At 46.3% G+C, this 20,039-nt stretch overlaps 1 protein-coding gene across 1 annotated transcript in view; it reads left to right on the forward strand.

Moving 5' to 3' along the window:
* LOC146187821 (uncharacterized) overlaps positions 1-20,039 on the forward strand; it is a 250,092-nt gene that overhangs the window by 29,466 nt on the left and 200,587 nt on the right. Inside the window, exon 4 of the mRNA XM_084604926.1 lies at positions 7,934-8,006. Within this exon, the coding sequence (XP_084461052.1) occupies positions 7,934-8,006 (73 nt within the window). The remainder of the gene's footprint in view (positions 1-7,933; positions 8,007-20,039) is intronic.

Consider the following 20,039-nt stretch of genomic DNA (forward strand, 5'->3'; position numbering starts at 1 on the left):
TGTTGTTGTCTAAAACCGTATGCACAGAATAAAAGTGATTCTAAGGAGAAGGAGGCACACGCACTGCAGTGTGTGTCTTCTCATGTTTCACTATCCGTTGTATTTCTTACGCTTGCCCAAGTCGCCATTTCTATAAACGAAAAGTCATTGAGCTTTGTAAAATATCCCCTGTCATAAGCGTATAGTGCATGAAGGCAAAAATATTTGAATACCTCTTTAAATGTTTGAAGGTACGTGCCACAGAAAAGAAGAAGCCCTAGTGCAGTACAGGAGCGAAAAAGTAAGCAGCATTATGTGAAACAAATGAAGCTCTCAGTCTTTCACGTGCGTTTTTGTGTGACTGAGATGGACGTCTTGACGTATATTACTGTTGAGTGCACAGCCGAACTTCCGTCCTCTTGCAGTGGGCCTTTGATATGGTCGTTCTCACATGTATGAGCGTCCTGCTTGAATTCCCTCAGTAGCGCGAGCATAGTAGCCAGTATATCTTTCGTGCGCCTAAATAAGGTACGAGCTTGTTCTCTGTACGTGTTACGCTATAGGTTCATTCAACGTTTGGTGACCTGGGCTCGTTTCTGACCACTGAAAATTCCGAGGAAGTTTTAGAAGTGCAAGGACAAGCGGTCGAAGCCACTTTCTCATCGCCGTTATACTCAGAGCCTCAATTCTACTAACGGACGGACGCTTTTTGAGCCCGTGAGCAGTGAATGCAAGGCTGATGCCCCTCTTGCTCTTACGTGGCATTTGCATTTAAACGGCAAAGCTTATACGGAGACCCATTGTGCATTATTTAACTACAACAGGCTTACAGAGAACACTGACCCCTTTGCCAGGGAGTGTAGCGTTTTTGGCCTTCTATCGATTGTTACTTGTTACTGTACAGCCATCAGTCGGACTACGTCTCTATCCATTGTTACCTTTCAGGACTCAACTGTACAGCCATCAGTCGGACTACGTCTCTATCCATTGTTACTTTTCAGGACTCAACTGTACAGCCATCAGTCGGACTACGCCTCTGTCGTAGCGTTCACTTGTATCTCGCCCCTTTGATTGCACACAGGCACTTGCAGATTTGCGGCGTAACGTATAAATTCCATGCCTCTTTCTTTCAGAACAACGTCTGAAGCTGAATGGGACAATAAGAAAGGAGTCTCAGTAAAGAGAAGTTTTCGGAAGTGGTGGTCTTAATTTATTGGAATAATTAACAGAAAGTAACTACACCCAACAAAAACGCACTCATATCTGCAGTGCGAAGAAAGTAGTACGCTACTCATACAAATACACAAGCACATACACGCTCATATGCATATGAGTAGACATAATGAATGGTTCGTTCTACATTTCGCCTTCTCCACCAGGCCCTTGATTTCCTTCCTTCTGGACGGAACACACACATGGGGACGAAGTGAGCGATAAAGGCCAGCCACGGGTTGGCGTGGCGAGTTGCGACAATACAAAGCCGTGCTGCACGCAAGTGCCGCGACACTGTCGTGCTCCGAGCGGAAGCTGGAGTCGTCGTTGGGCCGATAGGTCCGGTCGCAGTTAATCATCGGGAACGACCGTGCTCGTGCCCCTGCAGAGGGCGACGCCGCGGGCGGCAGGGAGTCAGCGATCAGGCGCGTGACCCGACTGTGGGCAGGGCGCAGTGGCGCGCGTCGAGCCGGGGGGCCGCGGAGGCGCCAAAGAGCTCGGCGACGGGGGAGGAAGGCCCCCGTCATTCGCGGCACGTACTACACGGACGCTAAACAACCGGACGGACGCATTCGCTCGGCGATGAGAGAAAAGCGCCAGATTCAGCGGAACGGACAGTCAGCCGCCGGAATAAAAGAGGCCTAAAGTCGAGAGACAAAAAATGAGACCCAAAAATGGTTGGCCGGGCACTCGCTGAAAGAGAGATGTCGCGGCCCGCTGGTTTATGGTCTGTGAACAGTTTACTGCCGTCCTGATTTGGCGACCCTCGCCAGTGGCTAGGGCTGCTGACCCGATGCCTGCGTGAAGTTGGCGGCCGGGCGGGTGTTGCGTCGCACACCTGTTCATCCGCCTCCTGCACGAAGAGCGCAGGCAGAAAGAGCCGGCTGAGCTCCCACGGTGTCCCAACCGGTCATTTCGAAGTCTCTTTATCAGCGGACATGGAAGATTTCAAGCTTAAAGGAATTCTGGATTTTGAGCACGACACTCATCGCTTGTGACTATAAGAGTCGCTAGACGGCGCTTCCATACCTATCCAAGGTTTCCTCAGAGAGAAAAACCGCCATATGCCAGTTGACGTTCGGCATACAACGTTCGCGTATAATCTGCACCGAATGACAAGAATTTATTTTTTATAACTTAGTGCTATACACTCGAGACAATGACGAAGCTTTTTTAATATTGTCCCGTATTTGGATAGGCTAGCTCGAACGATGGTGCACGGGCGACGCCGAAAGATAGGCAGGGCTCATTGGCTAGCTGAGCAGCAATTGATTTTGGTTTCTTTTCTGTCTCAGATGGATTAACTTGGCTGTCGAAACATAATCGCAACAACTAGCCCGGTAGCCTGCTAATCTGATGTACCATTTGAATGCTTTCTACAACCTTGAAATCTCAACCAAACAGGTCTGCTCGCGACTGTACAACTAAACGCATGCACGGTTTCATTTTTCAGAATTATATATCAGCGTTATTACCAACGAGAACTAAACAGCGCATGAAAAGTTAAGGACATTACTGGATGAATGCTACTGCTGTTTTTCTTGCGACGAACATAAAAAACAGGTCCTCACCATCAACCAAGCATTCAATTAATCAGTTGTTTATTGTTGCTTGCAATGAAACTCATGTGCCAATAATGTTCAGCAGGACGTCCACAAGTGGCTCCAGAATAACGGCGTGGGGGGCGAGTTGGTGCATGATGAACATGAACGGCGGCGCAGCACGGAGACCCTTTCTTGCCCGTGTTGCGCCGCCGTTCATTTTCCCAAAGCGGAACTGTGGGGGACCTCCTATATTTGATCCCTATATAGGATCCTTGGCACAAAAGGCGGGGCTAGAGCGCATCTCTGTGCCAAGGATCCTATATATGTGAGAAAGCACAGAATAATCCGCAAACATAAACACAATATATTACAGCTTAAGGTCATTTATTCTACAAATTTATTAGGAAAACCATAAACAGCACAAAGAGAAATAACAAAGCAGTCGTTTGAAATGCCTAAAATGACATCGATATTTTAAAACTGCATGCTCAGAAAAAACAAACCTCAACCAGACGCCGTTTGAGCTGTTCAGCTGGGAACGCGCATAACTAGTATATTTGATGTATCAGGTGACCAGATCTGCCCGCTAGAGTACACAATAAGCATCAAAGGCCCACTAAATCTTTTTATGCCCACAAAAAGACCTAAAGAAAAATGCCTGCAGAAAGCAAACTAGTTAGAACCAAACGTCCAAGCCCGAGAAGCGCTCAAACTTCAATCGTCGAAGGATTTTGAGTAGACATACTTCTAGCGCAACAGCGAATACAGGCTCAACAACGTTTCGGAAAAAATGCAAAATATGCACGTGATTGCATATCAAAATTGTGACCCAACAGTACTCTGAGCAGCGTTAAGAGAGCTGTCATAACGTTTTGCTTTATATCTGCTGGTCATATATATGCTGGTCAAGTTGAAGGGTAGTTTACTAGGGGGATTCCACCGATCGACGTATGCACAAAGACGTCCACTATTAGGTTTAACATGGCCACTCTCTTCAGCGCTGCTGTGCGTCCGAGACGACTGAGGGTCCGAAAATGGCCGCCTATGCACTACCTCCACTTTGCTTCCATGTGCGGACGCAAAGGCGCTTAGGAAACGCCGGTGGTACTCTGATTCACTTGCGCCTTAACCACTGGTAATAATATGATTGTTTTATTAATTTAGAATAGACCCGCCGCAGTGGTGCAGCGGCTAAGATGCCTCACCGGAGTTCCCGGTTTCGACCGCCGGTGGCTGCATTTCGATGAAAGCTAAACGGCGTCCCCGTGTGGTGTGCGATGTCAGAGCACTCTCGAAATTTCCGATCAAAATTTCCCAAGTCTTCCACTACGGTGTCTCTCATAGCCGGAGTTGCTTTAGAGCGCTATAAACAATAATAACGAAACCAAACCAATTATGAATAATAATTGGTTGGAAGGGAAAGGCGCAGTATATGTCACACTTCTGTCTTTGGACGCCTGAACCGCGCCGTAAAGGAAGGTGAGAAGTTGGAAGTGAAAGCGGAAAGAGAGAAAGTGGTTCCGTAGTGGAGGGCTGCGGAGCAATTTTCGACAACCTGAAGATCTTTAACGAGCACTGACATCGCACAGCCACGGCCGCTCGATGGAAGCGGCCGTGGCACAGCACACGGATGCCTCTCCGTCTCACCTCCATCGAAACGCAGCCGACCGCTCGAGGCTTGAGTGCTTTCCGACTATAGTGGTTTACAGGCATGTGAAGATAATCCTAAAATAAAACCATAACTGATGGAAATAACAACGTCGAATCACCGCTATTTATCAAGTAAATAGCAGAAACCTATTTAATATGATTTTTTTAGAAGGTGTGCACTGGACGTAAAATTGGGAAAACAAAAAAAAACTGATGCTACACCGAAGGTAGGAAATTTGCATCATTTTCATCAGCCGCATTATACCTACTGCAGGGAGAATGCTTCTCCTATATTCCTCCAAATAACCCGGTGATGTACTATGTGATATCGCTTGACTCCCGCGAATTTCCCAACCTAATCCGCCCACCTAGCCTTCTGCCGCCCTTTACTAAACGCTTGTCTTCCCTTGGAATCCATGAAAGTCGGTTACCATTACAGATCATCGATTATCTTGCCTTGGTATTACATAAATAGTGTAAGCTGAAGGGCCGGCTGGTTTTCCATGGTGTATTTTAACAGCGCATGCTACACAGGGACAGAATTCAAGAAAACAGACACACGAGCGTTGAACTGTAACTTTATTTGACAAGGACGCCAGCCACTACATATACCTTCAATCAACGGCCCACCAGAGCAGAACTAGAACCACAAGGCGTGTCCAGCCACAAGCGAGATGAAATGTTTAAATGCTAAGCAGATAGAAGGCAGCGAACAAGGACCGTATAAGCCGATTACAACAAGCAGCCAAAATAACTTATTCCACTTGCTTTCTTTTCTATGTACAAAGCGGTGAGGACCATCCAGTACAGAGAGAACCGTTTCTTAAAAGCGGTAAAATCAAACAATCACGATAAGGAGGTGATCGAGACGAAAAATCCAATGCACATGAGAGCCAACAATTAACGTTGCTATACGAAAAAAATCATGGAAAATGACTACATTGGACGAAAACTCTGAAGTACATGATAGGTAACAGTTAAAACGGATATACGATAAAAATTCGTTCCTAAAGACAAGGCGTAAAAATGAAGACTAGTAACAAAAGGGACAAGAGATTCAAAGACATGTAAAAGAAAATCAATGATGTTTAAAAGCAAATTAAAGAAAAACTCTGGAAAAACCAGGTTAAGATCACATAACAGCAGACAGGCAATTAACTATATGACCTGCAAATGTCCACTTCTTCCTTTAGATTTCGGCTACAATGTAATTAAATAGATTTTATTCCCATATCCACTCGGCAAGCTCATGTTGTACCTTAACATTATGCCTACCATTTTTCTTTGTACAGCTGTCTGAGTTGTCTGTGCCCCATGGGTGAGTGCCCGGAAGATCACTTACTGTTTCACCAAATATTATTCAATGTATTTGCTAGATGGCCTCCTTTCGAGCCTCCGTCTTCACCCCCTGGTTTTATCGTGGATCCACTGTTTCTTTTCTAACCGTTCGCCACGCACTATAATAGATAACCACCATTCATCAGCCACAAACGTCATTTCGGGTGTTCCTCAAGGCTCTGTGCTCGGTACTCTCCTTTTTTTGGTATTCATTAACGACCTTCCTTGCAACATCTCACCATTGATTCGCCTTTTTGCAGACAACTGCGTTCTGTATTCACGCGTATCATCGAACAACGACCAATACCTCCTCCAAAATGACCTCAACGAAATAACTAACTGGTGCACCCGGGGGCTGATGACACTTAACGTTTCAAAATGCAGGTTCATGAGAGTATCACGTAAACGCAATAGCCTAAAATTATCAGTAATCTTTAAGGTCACTCCCCTAGCACAAGTCGAATCCTACCGGTGCTTAGAAGTAAAAATCACTAGCAAACTTTATGGTCCGATCAGATCTTAAAACATAGCAGCTGAAAGTTCGAAATCGCTCAACCCACTGCAAAGGTTGCTAGCCGTGTCCCCTCCATTTATCCGCAAACTTGCTTACGAAACTTTCATTCGCACTAAACTTGAATATGCCTCAGCCATTTGGAATTCACACCAGACATACTTAATTGACGCATTAGAATCAGTACAGAGTCACGCAGCACGATTTGTCACTTCATGTTACGACCATAGGAGCAGTGTTTCTGGCACAAGATGATCGCTTGACATACCGCCACTGTATTCTCGCCGTACAATTGCCAAACCCTGCCTTTTCCACAAGTTATATTACTGTTTTCCTCTTTTGCACTGCACACTCCTACTCCCTCCCAATCGAACATCTTGTCGCCTTTTTAACAGTCTGAGCCTACACCGTCTACATGGTTCCACCAATGCATTCATAAATCCTTCTTGCCATCCGCCATTGAACAGTGGAATGGTCTACCTGAGGCGATTGTAAATGAGAGTGACCCAAATAAATTCAAGACCCTGCTTTTATCTTATCTTTTTCCTTAGTCGCACTTCTGAGTACCACCTCTGCACGTGGTGTATTTTGCTTTTTAAAATATTGTTGAACCTTTGTATGCAAAACAGTGTTACCATTTTCCTCTTCTTCATAAAGCGCGACGGCCTGAATGCATTTATGATTGTTCACTTATTCGTTTATCTGATCCCCTTATCTGATCCCCTTAAGGGAAAATAAATGCTGCTGCTGATGATGATGATGATGAAAAAAGCACCCCTTGGTGACATGAAACAGGCAATTTTCACCTGAAACAGTGAAATCCCTGCTGAACATTATTCTCGTTTGTGAAAACAATTGTGGACACACATCGCAAAACACACGGGCGCCTTGCATTTGCTTTTCGGCGGAGACGAGGCTAGTTTGCGACAAGGATTCTAAGCGACGACATGCTTACCTCCGCTAATGCGCAGGTCATTCGGGTGTTATCGAGAAGTAAGAAAGGTACTGCGCCTTCATTTTCCCACAACCAAGTCATCTATAGCGTTCAACACTTTCAAAAACCTTCTGCTAGCTTCTAATTAGTCAGATGGCGTTAATGGCCTTGTCAGGTGTGCTCTTAAGACGCACCTTAAATTATCGTCCTAATTTTTCTCCATCTTGCTGCCTTAGTAGAAAAAGCGCAGTTGAAGCAGCTTTCTGGAACCACGAATTACCGATTTGCGTACATTGAAGTAATTACTTTGTCATCGCTCGAGCTCGCCGCGACCACAAGGTGCAAAAAAAAAAACAAACATTTTCGCGAGCATTTCTGCTTTATATATATATATATATATATATATATATATATATATATATATATATATAATTATATATTATATATATAATTATATATATATATATATATATATATATATATATATATATATATATATATATATATATATATATATATATATATATATATACATATACATATATATATATATATATATATATATATATATATATATATATATATATATATATATATATATATATATATATATATATATATATATAATTATATATATATATATATATATATATATATATATATATATATATATATATATATATATATATATATATATATATATAAAGAAAAACCTCCTTTTTCCGCGACGAGGCACGCGCTACGAGGGCATTTCCGAGATTACAGCGGCGGTGGCGGCTGTCAGGGAGACCGGCTTTTTTTCACTGGCATGCGACTAGGCTCGACGCGCGTTTCCACAGTAAGTTGCTGTCGTATTATAGTTTTGAGCTTTCTCTCTATCCCTGGAAACCACGCTGACGTCAATCGACCGTTTTCTTTTAGATTTCACAAAGACAGCTTCCTCCTTGGTGGCTTAGACTAGGAGAGGCATCGTCACGTGAGAGTGAAAGAGAGAGGAGACGATATTATCGAATCGCGCCCCTTCTCTTTACTGAGGGCGATCGAGGAACGGTGAGAGAAGAAGTCTGGAGCCTCGATCGATGTGATTATCGCGCCTTTTCCGACAGCTTGGCGGAGAAAAACGCGTCGTGACAGCGATAATCTCCTCGGCCGATTATAACCTCACGCTCATCTTGGCGTCCACGACCGCGCTCTGACTAGCGGAAGGCTTTTTTTTTCTCGATACTTTCAGCCGTGAAAGAGCTTGACGGAAGCCAGGAAGCTGTCTTCTTCCTAATACCCGAATAATCTTTTTTCTCGTCTCTCCAACTTTCTTAAGACTGCTCTCACCTTGCTACTGATTGAGATTAATCTGGTTAGCTAATACAAGCCCAAAACAGAAAACAGCTACCTAGTGAATGTGGCAGCCTTCCCCATGAAAGACCCCTCAGTGGTAGCCTTCGGCAGGTGCATCCCCGATTATTTAGAAGGCGTTGAATGTAAGAACTATGAATAAATGCAGGAACTAGAAGCCTTTGAAAGAGTATAATCGCCGCGCCCTTGACGAAGCTTGTTTGTGCGACGATCCACACAAAACACTGGTAAGTGATGCTGTTGATGAGATTACCGCGCCCAGAGCAGTATCTGCCCTTTTAGTTTGCTTCCGATCGTCTTTCTCCTTGGATAGCGAGCGTTTCCACATTGATTAAGCTGTCGACTGTTCCTCGTCGTCTAGTGTGTTGTAACTTATAGCGCATGCGAAAGGCAGAGCAAAAATCTTTCTTGTACCTTCTCTGGTTGCCATAGCAACTGTGATGCCTGTCGTTTCTGAGTCACCGAAGCGGTAGGTTTAAAGCTGACACCGAGTAGTGCCTAAACACGGCTAAGTGAATTTTGACGAGCGATGGCTTTGTTTTTCATGTTTCTACTCATACCACGCGTTCAGCTGTCCTGGCGGTCGTATCATGTGATCTCTGCCCTTATTGAGAATTAATCTGCCAAGGTCAGAAGTTATTAGTCATGGTCAAAGTTATCAGTTACTCCTGTGGTTATGTACAATATCATAACACACAAGCCGGTGCTTGCCGCTAGATGAGGTAAGCCCTATTTTGACCTTGGCTCAGTTTTAAGGAAACCTTGGCAGAAACAGGCGATTGCTGGGCTTCTATCGACTATAGGGACTAGTTGGTGCGAACACATTGAACCAGCCAAAGACAAGGGAACGCTCTTGTGTTCCCGCGCCGTCCCCGGTGCACTTGTGTTCCCGTGTCACTACTGCGGTCGGACCGGTTCATAATCTCACATGGCCACTCCTTCTCATTTTGTTGCCCTCATTTCATTTCGGATTTCATTTCGTTGCCTTAACAAATCGAAACTACTTCCTATGGTGATGCGCGTTTAGTCCTAATCTAAGCTCAAATATGACCATCTGGGGCCTCTTTTCCTTCATGCTCACCTTGTACCTATCATTTTCCGCCCGTAGATCACAGCGGTGTACCCTGTTCAGTTTCAGGAACATGCTAGCCTCCAAGTTACTGTGTTTTGTGGCGGAAGCAACGTGTACCTCTTCTGAAGCGGTTTCAATTCCGGTTGCTGTTAATTCTACAGGCTCGCTTTGGGGAGGGTCTTCACAGGTTATTAAATTGCGGGAAAGCAGTTGAGAGTAGAAGCCGGATTCAGTCCCTCTCGTCATTCTTGCTTACTCTGGTTTAAGAAATGCCGCGTAGCCGAAATGCACACGAAAACGAACGATATTTCTGATTCATTCTAAAAACTGTGCTAAAATAGCCGTGAAGAACTGAAAATAGAAGAAGCTCCAACACACTTACTTTCTCGGCTCTTTTTGCGACTCCCTACGCTAACATTTCGTCAGCATTTATTCGCACGAGGAATAATAGGGGCTGTTTGCCGTCAAGCAGAGGTACCTGCTACTCGGCACATTTTCTGACGGTGACCGCAACGACCGTGGGCTCTGAAGTCCTAGCAGACTACCTTGTATTAGCTAAAGGCTATGATGGCTGCTTACTTCTTTACTTGGAGACCTACGCTTTCAAATTAGTTCATTGATTCTAAGTGAGCAGGGTAGATAGATGCTTCCTTTAGTTTGTTAACCTCTTTCCATCTTCACACCTTCTCCCTCTGTCTCTATGCCATTGAGAACGCCGAGTGCGCACTCTTGCACGGAGGGCTGTGTCGGTGTAAATGCAGTCAGATGTGCAGTGATGAAGAACCGAAGCAAAATTATTCTGGAACTGCTCCTATTTTCCTTTACGAACTGTTCAAAAAAGTTGGTCCGGGAGCTGATTACTGTGCATATTCATTCTCTCGTAACCGCTGGTCGAGTCTGTGTTTGCCTAATCCTTAAAAGCCTCTCTGGCTAGACCTAAATTAAATAGTACATTCGTCGAAGTCTGGGTCCCCGGTGTCGAAATTCCCATGATTGGACAGCAGGGAGCCGCACTGTTTACGTGCCTGGGTTCGCCGTGCGCGCGGCTGCGGGCCCCTATTAGGCGCAGCTCCAAGCGTCAATAAAAACGCCGTTAAATTTGAAGAGCCTATTCCAATGAGATTGTCTTTGCTGCAGGTTATGTTTGGATGGAAACGCTGGTTCCCGGAGAGTTTAAGCTTCGAGTCTATTGTTTGCAGAGCCAGCATATCACATCTTATGCCCTCGAGGTAGCACCCTACAAAAGTTCGAGCTTCGGCAATTGTGAATGCCGTCATGGTGCGAACTGCCCTCTAAACGTTACGAAAATCAATAAGAAAAGGCGCTAAGACCGCAAAGGTGCACGGGTCTTAAAGATGCATTTTATGAAACGCGTATGCTCCTCATTAAAGGGCAGACTAATCAAGTTCTTAGGGAGAGAATTTCTAAGAGTGACAAGCTTTCGTGGAATTGCAACGTGCTTGCGTAACCTAAAGATAGGAAGTAGAAAAGAAGTAAAAAACAATTATTTCATGAACTTTCTTTAGTGTTAAAATATTTATATATCCACGGTTGCTCATCTAAAGGTCCGTGCTTTTATTTACAGATGGGAGGTTAGATCTAAAGGGCAGTTCAAAGCCGTGGGCAAGAAAATGCCACTTGAGGTTTCGATACGAAGACGAACCGATTTCTAAAGCGGTTACAAATCTGGCGCCTTGTACTGCGCAAAAAAGCAGAACATTGCACGATAGGCGCCCAAGAAACTCGTTGAAAACGTGAAGTTAGGTGATGACTTGTTGCAATAACTTTGAGGCGCAGTGCGAACTGTATGCGGGCTATACTGTGCCGCCTCGTGCATCGACCATGACAATTGTAAATACGAAAATGTTTCTCACTCTTCGACAGGTCGCCTAATCATGCTGAAATCGAGCACACAGATGGCCTACGACTGATGTTAATTTTCGGTACTCAGTGAGGCTGATCTATAGTGTAGTGCACCATTAATACCGTCGCTGCGTTCAAAGAACAATTGTCCCCCATGCGGGCTCATACTTAGACCGGATGTCCACTCAGTTCACAACCAGCCGAAAGAAAGGTGAGCTAGTATAAAGAAGAAAAATGCCAATTCGGGCTTTTCTTAATGTACATGCACGAGGCAGAGGATTCTGCTACGCATTTTCTCTCCCGAAGATAGCGAAGACGACCGAAAATACGTTGTAGTAAACGGGCTGCTGGCATACCTTGTAGAGAGTTTGTCATAGTTTTGCTAAATATTACTTTCCATGCTTTCATTGAAGTTTTAGTGCGAACGAAGCGCACCTGCTCGGACACTGTGAAATCGAAAGGAAACGAAGCCATGGCACGCGTTGGCGTTTTCGGACGACGCCGTGTGTTGCGCCTCTTTCGTGCCGTTTCCACTTCAGTGACACCGTCCCAGTCTGCTTGGGTCGTGCCTTGCGTTGTTCTAAGAAACAATGACAGTGCAGCAACAATAAAGATCAAATAGTTCCAGCTAACCTCGTCCGCAAAATACGTACCAGTAAGTAACGGGGTCCATTTTTGCATTTGCTTAGAAACAGCGCTCAAAACTGTCGAGGTCGCGAGACAAAGGAAACACGATGGGAGCGCACAAAAACGGAATCGAGGCAGCTGTATCCAGGCAGTGAACCGCACCGGATGTCTCTGGAGGGAGCGCGTCGAGCGGAAGACGCTCAGCTACGGCTCCCCGATTTGGTCGTTTCTTCCTTCCTGCCGAGATGGGCAGCGATTTCTCTGTACCGAATGGCTTTCGTGTTGTGCAGACGAGATTAAAAACACGGGACATCTCTTCGGCAGTTCGACACCGAGAACAGTGGATGAGTATACAGCCGCTTCAGGCACAGGTGGCGCACGTCGTACGGAAGGGATGCGGAAGGAGGCGTTTTTTGAACACCGGCCCCGTACGCGTTGAATGGACGACCCAGTAGGCTGAGCAGTAGCGTAAGCTCTACTACTGGCCTGAGCAAAATCCACCCCGAAACTACAACCTATACTGGTGCATTTTGCGTGCCTCAACATGGTATGTCCTGTGTGGCGGGCTTCGATGATTGGTGCCTTCTACTGGGATTTAATATTCGGCGATTCCAAAGGGACTCAATTATTTTCTTGGTTTTTTTCTCGGTTTTATTTTTTTCTTAAATCTTTTGTCATTTCTTTCACTTATTTTTCATTGGACGCCGAGAATAAATTTACAAGCGAGCATCTTGAGAAGCCGCTGAGCAGCGAAGACATATGCATTCTTTCCGGGGCACTTTCAAAACGTGACAGGTGGTCATGGCTCTGAGAAAATTGTGGTTGATTGAGGGAGCCTAAAGGTTCTACGATTAAGACTGAAATGATAGAATATTATTCTCTTGTAACATCCAAACTGGAATATGCAGCAGTAGTTTGGGACCTTTATACTAAGAAAGGCAGTGAAATGGAATGATTAGAATGGAAGACGGACAGATTTATTTTCTATAGATACAAACGGATCATCCACCAACTCATTTATTATAAAAAAAAATGGTATCAAAATGTTAGTGATAAGAAAGATAATCCGCGGTCTTTCATTACTTCAAAACAGCCTCTCAGGAAAAACTAACAAATAATTGTGGCGTCTAAGCACATAGCCTCAGTACAACTCGACATACTCTTCAGTATTCATTAGCCCGATTTTTCCCGAAAGAAACCCTCATTTTTACAGTTTCTCCACGCGGATTCTTGTAGTTTGAAATTCTCTTCTAGCCATCAGATTTGAGTGTGATGCTTTTGTAAGAATGCTGAGAAGCTTTAGCCCATTGAGGCCGATCCCTATTTTCAATGTTTCCCTATGCATTGTTTCGAGTGGCTTTTCTTGTTACATCTGTACGTTTATGCATTACCCCCCTCCTCCCCCCCCCCCCCTGTCGCTCTCTCTGCTTGGGCAGAGTCTGCAGTATTACTAAATAAGTAAAACATATAAATGAAAACTTGTTTAACGAAAAGATCAAAATGACGCGATAGGTTAAAATGTGATATTGCAGATAAATATGTGTATCAAGTGGTACAACACACTGATCAAGGCTAGCATTTTATGACAAATTCATGGCCGATTTCTGACGGAGTTGGAATTTCAGTTTCTACGCCTCTATTGGGAAGACTATTTTGAAGTTTGACAGGCGGTACTCAAGTATTTAATAGCCATAAATACTTTAGAACCTTGGAAAATTGCTCATTCTTGTATGACGTGCTATTATTAAGGGTTCAGAGTGTGCAGATTTTAATATTGCAGTGGCTCCCATACGATTCTTTTGCAAGCGAAGTATAGTTGTGCTTATATATTTATTTAGTTTTATTCGGATTATACATTTGAATATAGGTTCATTGGACTTCATTCATGGTATGTTTTCAGTACTACGTAATACTTTTAAATACTAGCAATGTGTTGTCATCAGGTTTAGTTGTGAGACCTGTATAAAAGACAATACTTTATGTCAGATGCAAATAATTCATAAACAAATTAAAATTTTACTTGCACACGAAGTATGTTCTGCTCAACAGGCCTACAGTGCAACTAGCTTTCTGAGCACCAAAACTGACCTGATTGACCTGCAATATATGTCATGAAAATACGCACTAATGATCTTAACAGAATTATTAATTTTCATCTGTTCCTAATTGAAAGTTTCGTTTAGTACTTTCGGAATAAGTGTTATCACAGTTATCACAAACAACTGCTCTCTTCAGGGGGTATAACCTTGGATGGAATTGTGAATGGAACAAGTGCTCAACAGGCGAGTTGGCGAATTCCCTTGGTGAATTGACTTGGCAAGGTCGGAATAAATATGCGACTGTGTTCAGCATACTTTATAAGCGTTGCCTCCTTATGGGCATATGCAGCGTCATTTATGTGGAGCTCGAATAACGACCCAAGCTTAGTCCCTTAAGTGACGCCTGAATCTGTTTCCTTTAAACGCCAATGAGTTTATCCATTGTCATGTTTCTGAAGTAGGGCCTAAAGTAAGAGTTAAATATCAGGTTCTTTCTTCTTCTTCTTTTCTTCAAATTCCACTCCTCTCCCGATTAACCTGGACCGGAATTCACTCTAATTTCAGAATACATAATTTATTTACACTATATACACCATTGCAGCACAACTTCACTTCAGTCAGGGTGCGGCCTCTCGTCACGGCACCCGAAACAAGTCTCCCTTTTTCCCGCGTCGATCGGACTCCTCGGAGCTTCTCCCCCTCTCCGGGTTCTCCTCTTCCCCCGTCATCCGGCGTCAGCGTAGCAGCAGTTTCAAGCTCTCCTCCGAATTCCTGGAAAACAACTCGCCGGCACGGCTGGGGGTGGTAGAGGTAGGATCGGGTGTCCTCTCGGGAGCGGCGCTTTTCTTCGGCCGACATCGCCGGCCAGCCATTCGGCGTCAGCCCGCAGACTCCCTCCCAAGTTCGGGTCTTTCACAGGGAGGCGTCATCCACGGCCGCTTCTCTTGCACACGCACGCACATACACACACACGCCAACACACATGCGTCGCAGTCTTTCTATTCGTTCGTTCTTTCTGCCCACGATCAGGGCGCGCGCACTTGACACCTCCACCGCCACTGTGATGCGTGACTTACTGGAACGCGTCACACCTCACACAACACCAGAGCGCGGCTGATGTCCGTAATCCCCCTCTGGCGCACCATGACAACAAAAGCTAAACTTAAAACTTTAAACAAAAGGGCCCGCTCCCTCTGAGCAATGGAGCTGGTGCACACGCGTCGGCAGCGCGTCAGGCCAGGAGCGGGATGGCTCCGACCCCCTGCGGCGGAGGGCGGTCCGTCGGTTCCGTGTCGCCCATACGGATCGTCTCCAAGGTTGTGTCCTTTACAATTTGGTGGTTTCGTGCTCTGCTGTTTGTCCACGCACCGGACTTCATTCCTCGCTCGCAAAAGCTCTGATCGAAGCGCTTTTTGCGCATGTTTCTTTCTGTCGAGCGGGATGCGCGTTTCTTCCTTTGATGAAAATCTCTGCCAGCCTTGTGACCGGCCCGCACGCAGTCAATCGAGGCCCGCCCCATCTTTGCCTGGCGCGACTGCCGTGCTGCCCGCGGATCGCACGATTGACTTGCGATTTTATCTCCCTGGTCAAGCAAAACTTCTGCAGCAGCCTCATCGTGAACGGGCGCATTCGAGCTGTCCTCTGTTTCGTTCGACGTACCGCTGCCAGTTAGCTTACACATGAATCCGTTGATTTCTGCAGCCCTGTCATGCGCACAGTGCCCGTTTTCTGCACTGTCGATACTCTCTGCCTCTGCTGCGATGACCGCGACATCCACATCTGCCTCAGAACATATCTCACCATCGTCACAATCCTCCTTCCGCGCCGTCACCTCTACGCGCACTACAGGTGTCGCTTCTAACCGCTGCGAATTTGTGACGTCTTCCAATATCGCATCTTCCTCAAATGCTAGCATGCTCTTCGGAGCACCGAGAAGCGCAGTGTCAACTGCGTCTACGCCTGTTTCCGTTGCGTCGTCAGAACGCACTTCAGACGCATTAACAATTGCCTCCTCCTTCTCAACTTCGGCCTCATCGCCGCCTCCCGAATCTGCCAGTCCGCGGTCCAAACTTTCCGCTCTGTGACCTCCTTCGAGACTCTCCGCGATGCCCGCCCCTTTGTCTGGACTCGCCGCTTGTTTCTTGCCGGCCGCCGCTGCCCTGATAGATTCCCCGTACTGCAATTTCGCTGCTGCCAATTTCATTTCTGCAATTTTTAGTTTCAATTTTAACCGCGCCATCTCGTCCGCAAACGACAACCCCGAGCCTCCGCTGACGTCCCCTACCTTTGCGCCCGCCACCAGCTCCATCTGCCCATCTCCAGCACCCCGGCCCCATCCTTCCCCGCTACGGTCCCGCAAACTATGCCCCACAGTTGTCATAGTGCGCCGCGGAAGAGGGACCTACAAGACACCAACCTGTGTCGTGCTCCGAAGATGGCTTGGCCCGCTGGTCAGCGCCCGAGGTTCATGGCTCAGCCCTGGCTCCTTTGTTGTCTTGCCTCCGTCGATCCGATGGCCGGTCCGCTTCAAATCGGAAGATCCTGTCGACTGCGCCAGTTAAATATCAGGTTCTTTCTTCTTCTTCTTTTCTTCAAATTCCACTCCTCTCCCGATTAACCTGGACCGGAATTCACTCTAATTTCAGAATACATAATTTATTTACACTATATACACCATTGCAGCACAACTTCACTTCAGTCAGGGTGCGGCCTCTCGTCACGGCACCCGAAACAAGTCTCCCTTTTTCCCGCGTCGATCGGACTCCTCGGAGCTTCTCCCCCTCTCCGGGTTCTCCTCTTCCCCCGTCACCCAGCGTCAGCGTAGCAGCAGTTTCAAGCTCTCCTCCGAATTCCTGGAAAACAACTCGCCGGCACGGCTGGGGGTGGTTGAGGTAGGATCGGGTGTCCTCTCGGGAGCGGCGCTTTTCTTCGGCCGACATCGCCGGCCGGCCGTTCGGCGTCAGCCCGCAGACTCCCTCCCAAGTTCGGGTCTTTCACAGGGAGGCGTCATCCACGGCCGCTTCTCTTGCACACGCACGCACATACACACTCACGCCAACACACATGCGTCGCAGTCTTTCTATTCGTTCGTTCTTTCTGCCCACGATCAGGGCGCGCGTACTTGACAGTAAGGCTCCTTACACAATTTTTGTCAAGGTTCTGAAACAATGTATCGTCTCTAATAAAATCGAAGGACGAGGTTAAGTCTGCATTTTCAAATCAGTACAGTACGCTGAGCAAGTGGGATGGCTGCGCCATCTATCGTGAATATCCCGAGAGTACGTCGGCTGCTTCTGCTGCGTTATAGACCCCTCTAGAACACTCAAGCTGAGTCTACCCGCCGATTTCTGCATGCTTTCTCAATGTGCTTGTTTCGGCAACCTACGCAGCACGTGATGTTTGTTAACTACGAATTTACGTCCACTGACGTCATAGCGACTGAAAACAAAAACATTTCTGCTACACTGACTGCTCGAAAACTATAATTTCACGTAAAGGTAGAACTGAAATCGAAACCGTAACAGAGACCAGATATGCCAGAACTACGTGGCGCAGTAACACCGTGACCAAAGCTCAGCCCCCTTAGCCTTAGCTGCATGGCCAGAAAAAGTCTGGGAGTAGAGAAACGCGCATGCGGTTGTCCTCCTCACCCTTGGGCGCTCCAAAAGGCGAGCGTGACGAGTGTGGCGCTACTTTGCCACGGCCAGCCCTTTACTATCTTATCTGTCGTGAGAGGCCTTTGAGCCTACACACTTTTAACGGCTGCTCATAGTCATCTCTCTTCTGTTATGTCACAGGTTAATTTGCGTTATTGTGGGAAGTATGGATCATTCGGTTGAAAAAGCATTAGATGTATCATGGCGAGAAATCTTGGTGTGTAAGTAATGTGTTGTAAGTAGCAAACTTCACTAACCATTGAATTCAATTCAATTCTTTATTTTCCAGAAACAATACATCCCAAGGGGCCAAGGGCTAAAAGCTGTCTCGTCAGCTTGACTAGGCCCCGCCGGGGTGGTGCAGTGGTAAGACGCCCGACTACTGCGCCGGAGTACCCGGGCTCGAACCCGACCTCGGCGGCTGCGTTTCGATGGAGGCGAAACGAAGAGGCGTCAGTGTGCTGTGCGATGTCAGCGCACGTTGAAGATCCCCAGGTGGTCGAAATTACTCCGTAGCCCTCCACTACGGCTCCTCTTTCTCTCTTTCCACTTTCGCTCCCACCCTCCTCCCTTCCCTTACAGCGCGGTTCAGGTGTCCACAGAAACAAGTGTGACAGATACTGCGCCTTTCCCTTCCTGTGAACCAACCAACCAACCATCAGCTTGACTAGGACCATGACCCCCTTGTACAAGGCAGTAGGGGTATTATACAACATATCAGACTCGAAAATTATTATAATAACCTAGACATGTTGAAAATTAGTTTTAAATATCGGTGCTAGAGATTTTGTAGATAAGTACAAAAAAAAAACTGATTTATTTATAGGAAGGGAAAGGCGCGGTAACTGTCTCACTTGTTTTCTGTGGACACCGCAACCGCGCAGTAAGGGAAGGGAGGAAGGTGGGAGTGAAAGTAGAAACAGAGAAAGAGGAACCGTAGTGGAGGGCCACGGCGTAATTTCGATCACCTGGGGATCATTAACGTGCGCTGACATCGCACAGCAAACGGACGCCTCTTCGTTTCGAGATAAGTACAAAATACACATCCCTATACCAACTAGAAAAGGAGCAAAGGCGAAACGCACAAAGTGGGAGTAAACTCTCGCACGCTCCAGTAAGGGCCACAATGATTGGGCGCGCGCATTCTCCTGAAGCAGCCAATGATGGGACAATAGCTGGGCAAACGAAGGGCTGAGAAAGAAATGTACGTCCTCCCTTCATTCCCTGAGGCAAAAAAAAATGATATAAGAAAACGAATGTGAGAGGAAGGAAAATAAATGGAGAAGGGTGCGCCGAATTGCAGCGTGTGTGGGGGTTGAGAGGTAAATTAAGGGAACCGAAGAGCGCACAAATTTAATGTAGAATGGGATGCTATAGGTGCCCATTATGGGGGGGGGGGGGGGGGGATATGCCACTGGACCACTTCGCTTCTGCTGAGTTCTCGAAGGACAGCTAGAATATTCTCGAAGCGTTATTGCAGGAATCCATTTACCGGCTATATTTTGATTCCACACACGTTCGCCAATATGGCTGTCCCTCCACAATCAGCTCCGTCAGCACGCCGTTGGGCAGCGCCGCTCTTGACCACGCCTATACACACAAATTGCTTCGAGGGCGCTAGATGCTGTCACAAGTCGGCGAGCTGAGCGCATTCCGAACATTTCACTCGCCAGGTGTATTTCAATCCCTTGACTCAGTGGGGTTGAGTAGCGATGTATTCCAACCTGGTTACTGCAAGAATGAGGTCGTCAACGAGTAGCATGTATGGCATTGATACTTTTAACGGCACTCTGAGCCAGGTTTTCGCACTCTTTGTTAGGAGGCCTGGCCAGGCGTAGACATTGTTTACAAATTGAACTCCACCTCATCTCGCCTGCACATTACCGCAAGAACACATTTTGCAACAACAGCTGTTGCATATATCAGCAGTGGAAAAGGGCAGCAGAGGAGAAAAAAATGGATCAGGATGAGGTTGGTGGTTGTGGTACCGTAAGGAAAAGAAATGGGAAATAGTGTTTATGCAGCCCAGCGTAACTAGTATCACTGAGTGGAGGCGCTACAAGGCTCACCATAAACATTTCTTGACCTTTCAAATCTAAACTCATGCGTAGTGGTTCTAAGAGGCGAGACTGCACAGCTCTCGAAGCTCGGGCTCCACTGGCTCTAAGCTTCTTCCAAAAGGCTTGCGTAAAGCTGAGGCGCTCTAAAAGCTTCGAAACTCCAAGGAATGCGTCACATATTCTTCCTGATATATTATAACG

The sequence above is a fragment of the Amblyomma maculatum genome, chromosome 5 (genome assembly GCF_055883805.1).
Source record: "Amblyomma maculatum isolate TAMU_Amacu chromosome 5, ASM5588380v1, whole genome shotgun sequence".
NCBI lineage: Eukaryota > Metazoa > Arthropoda > Arachnida > Ixodida > Ixodidae > Amblyomma > Amblyomma maculatum.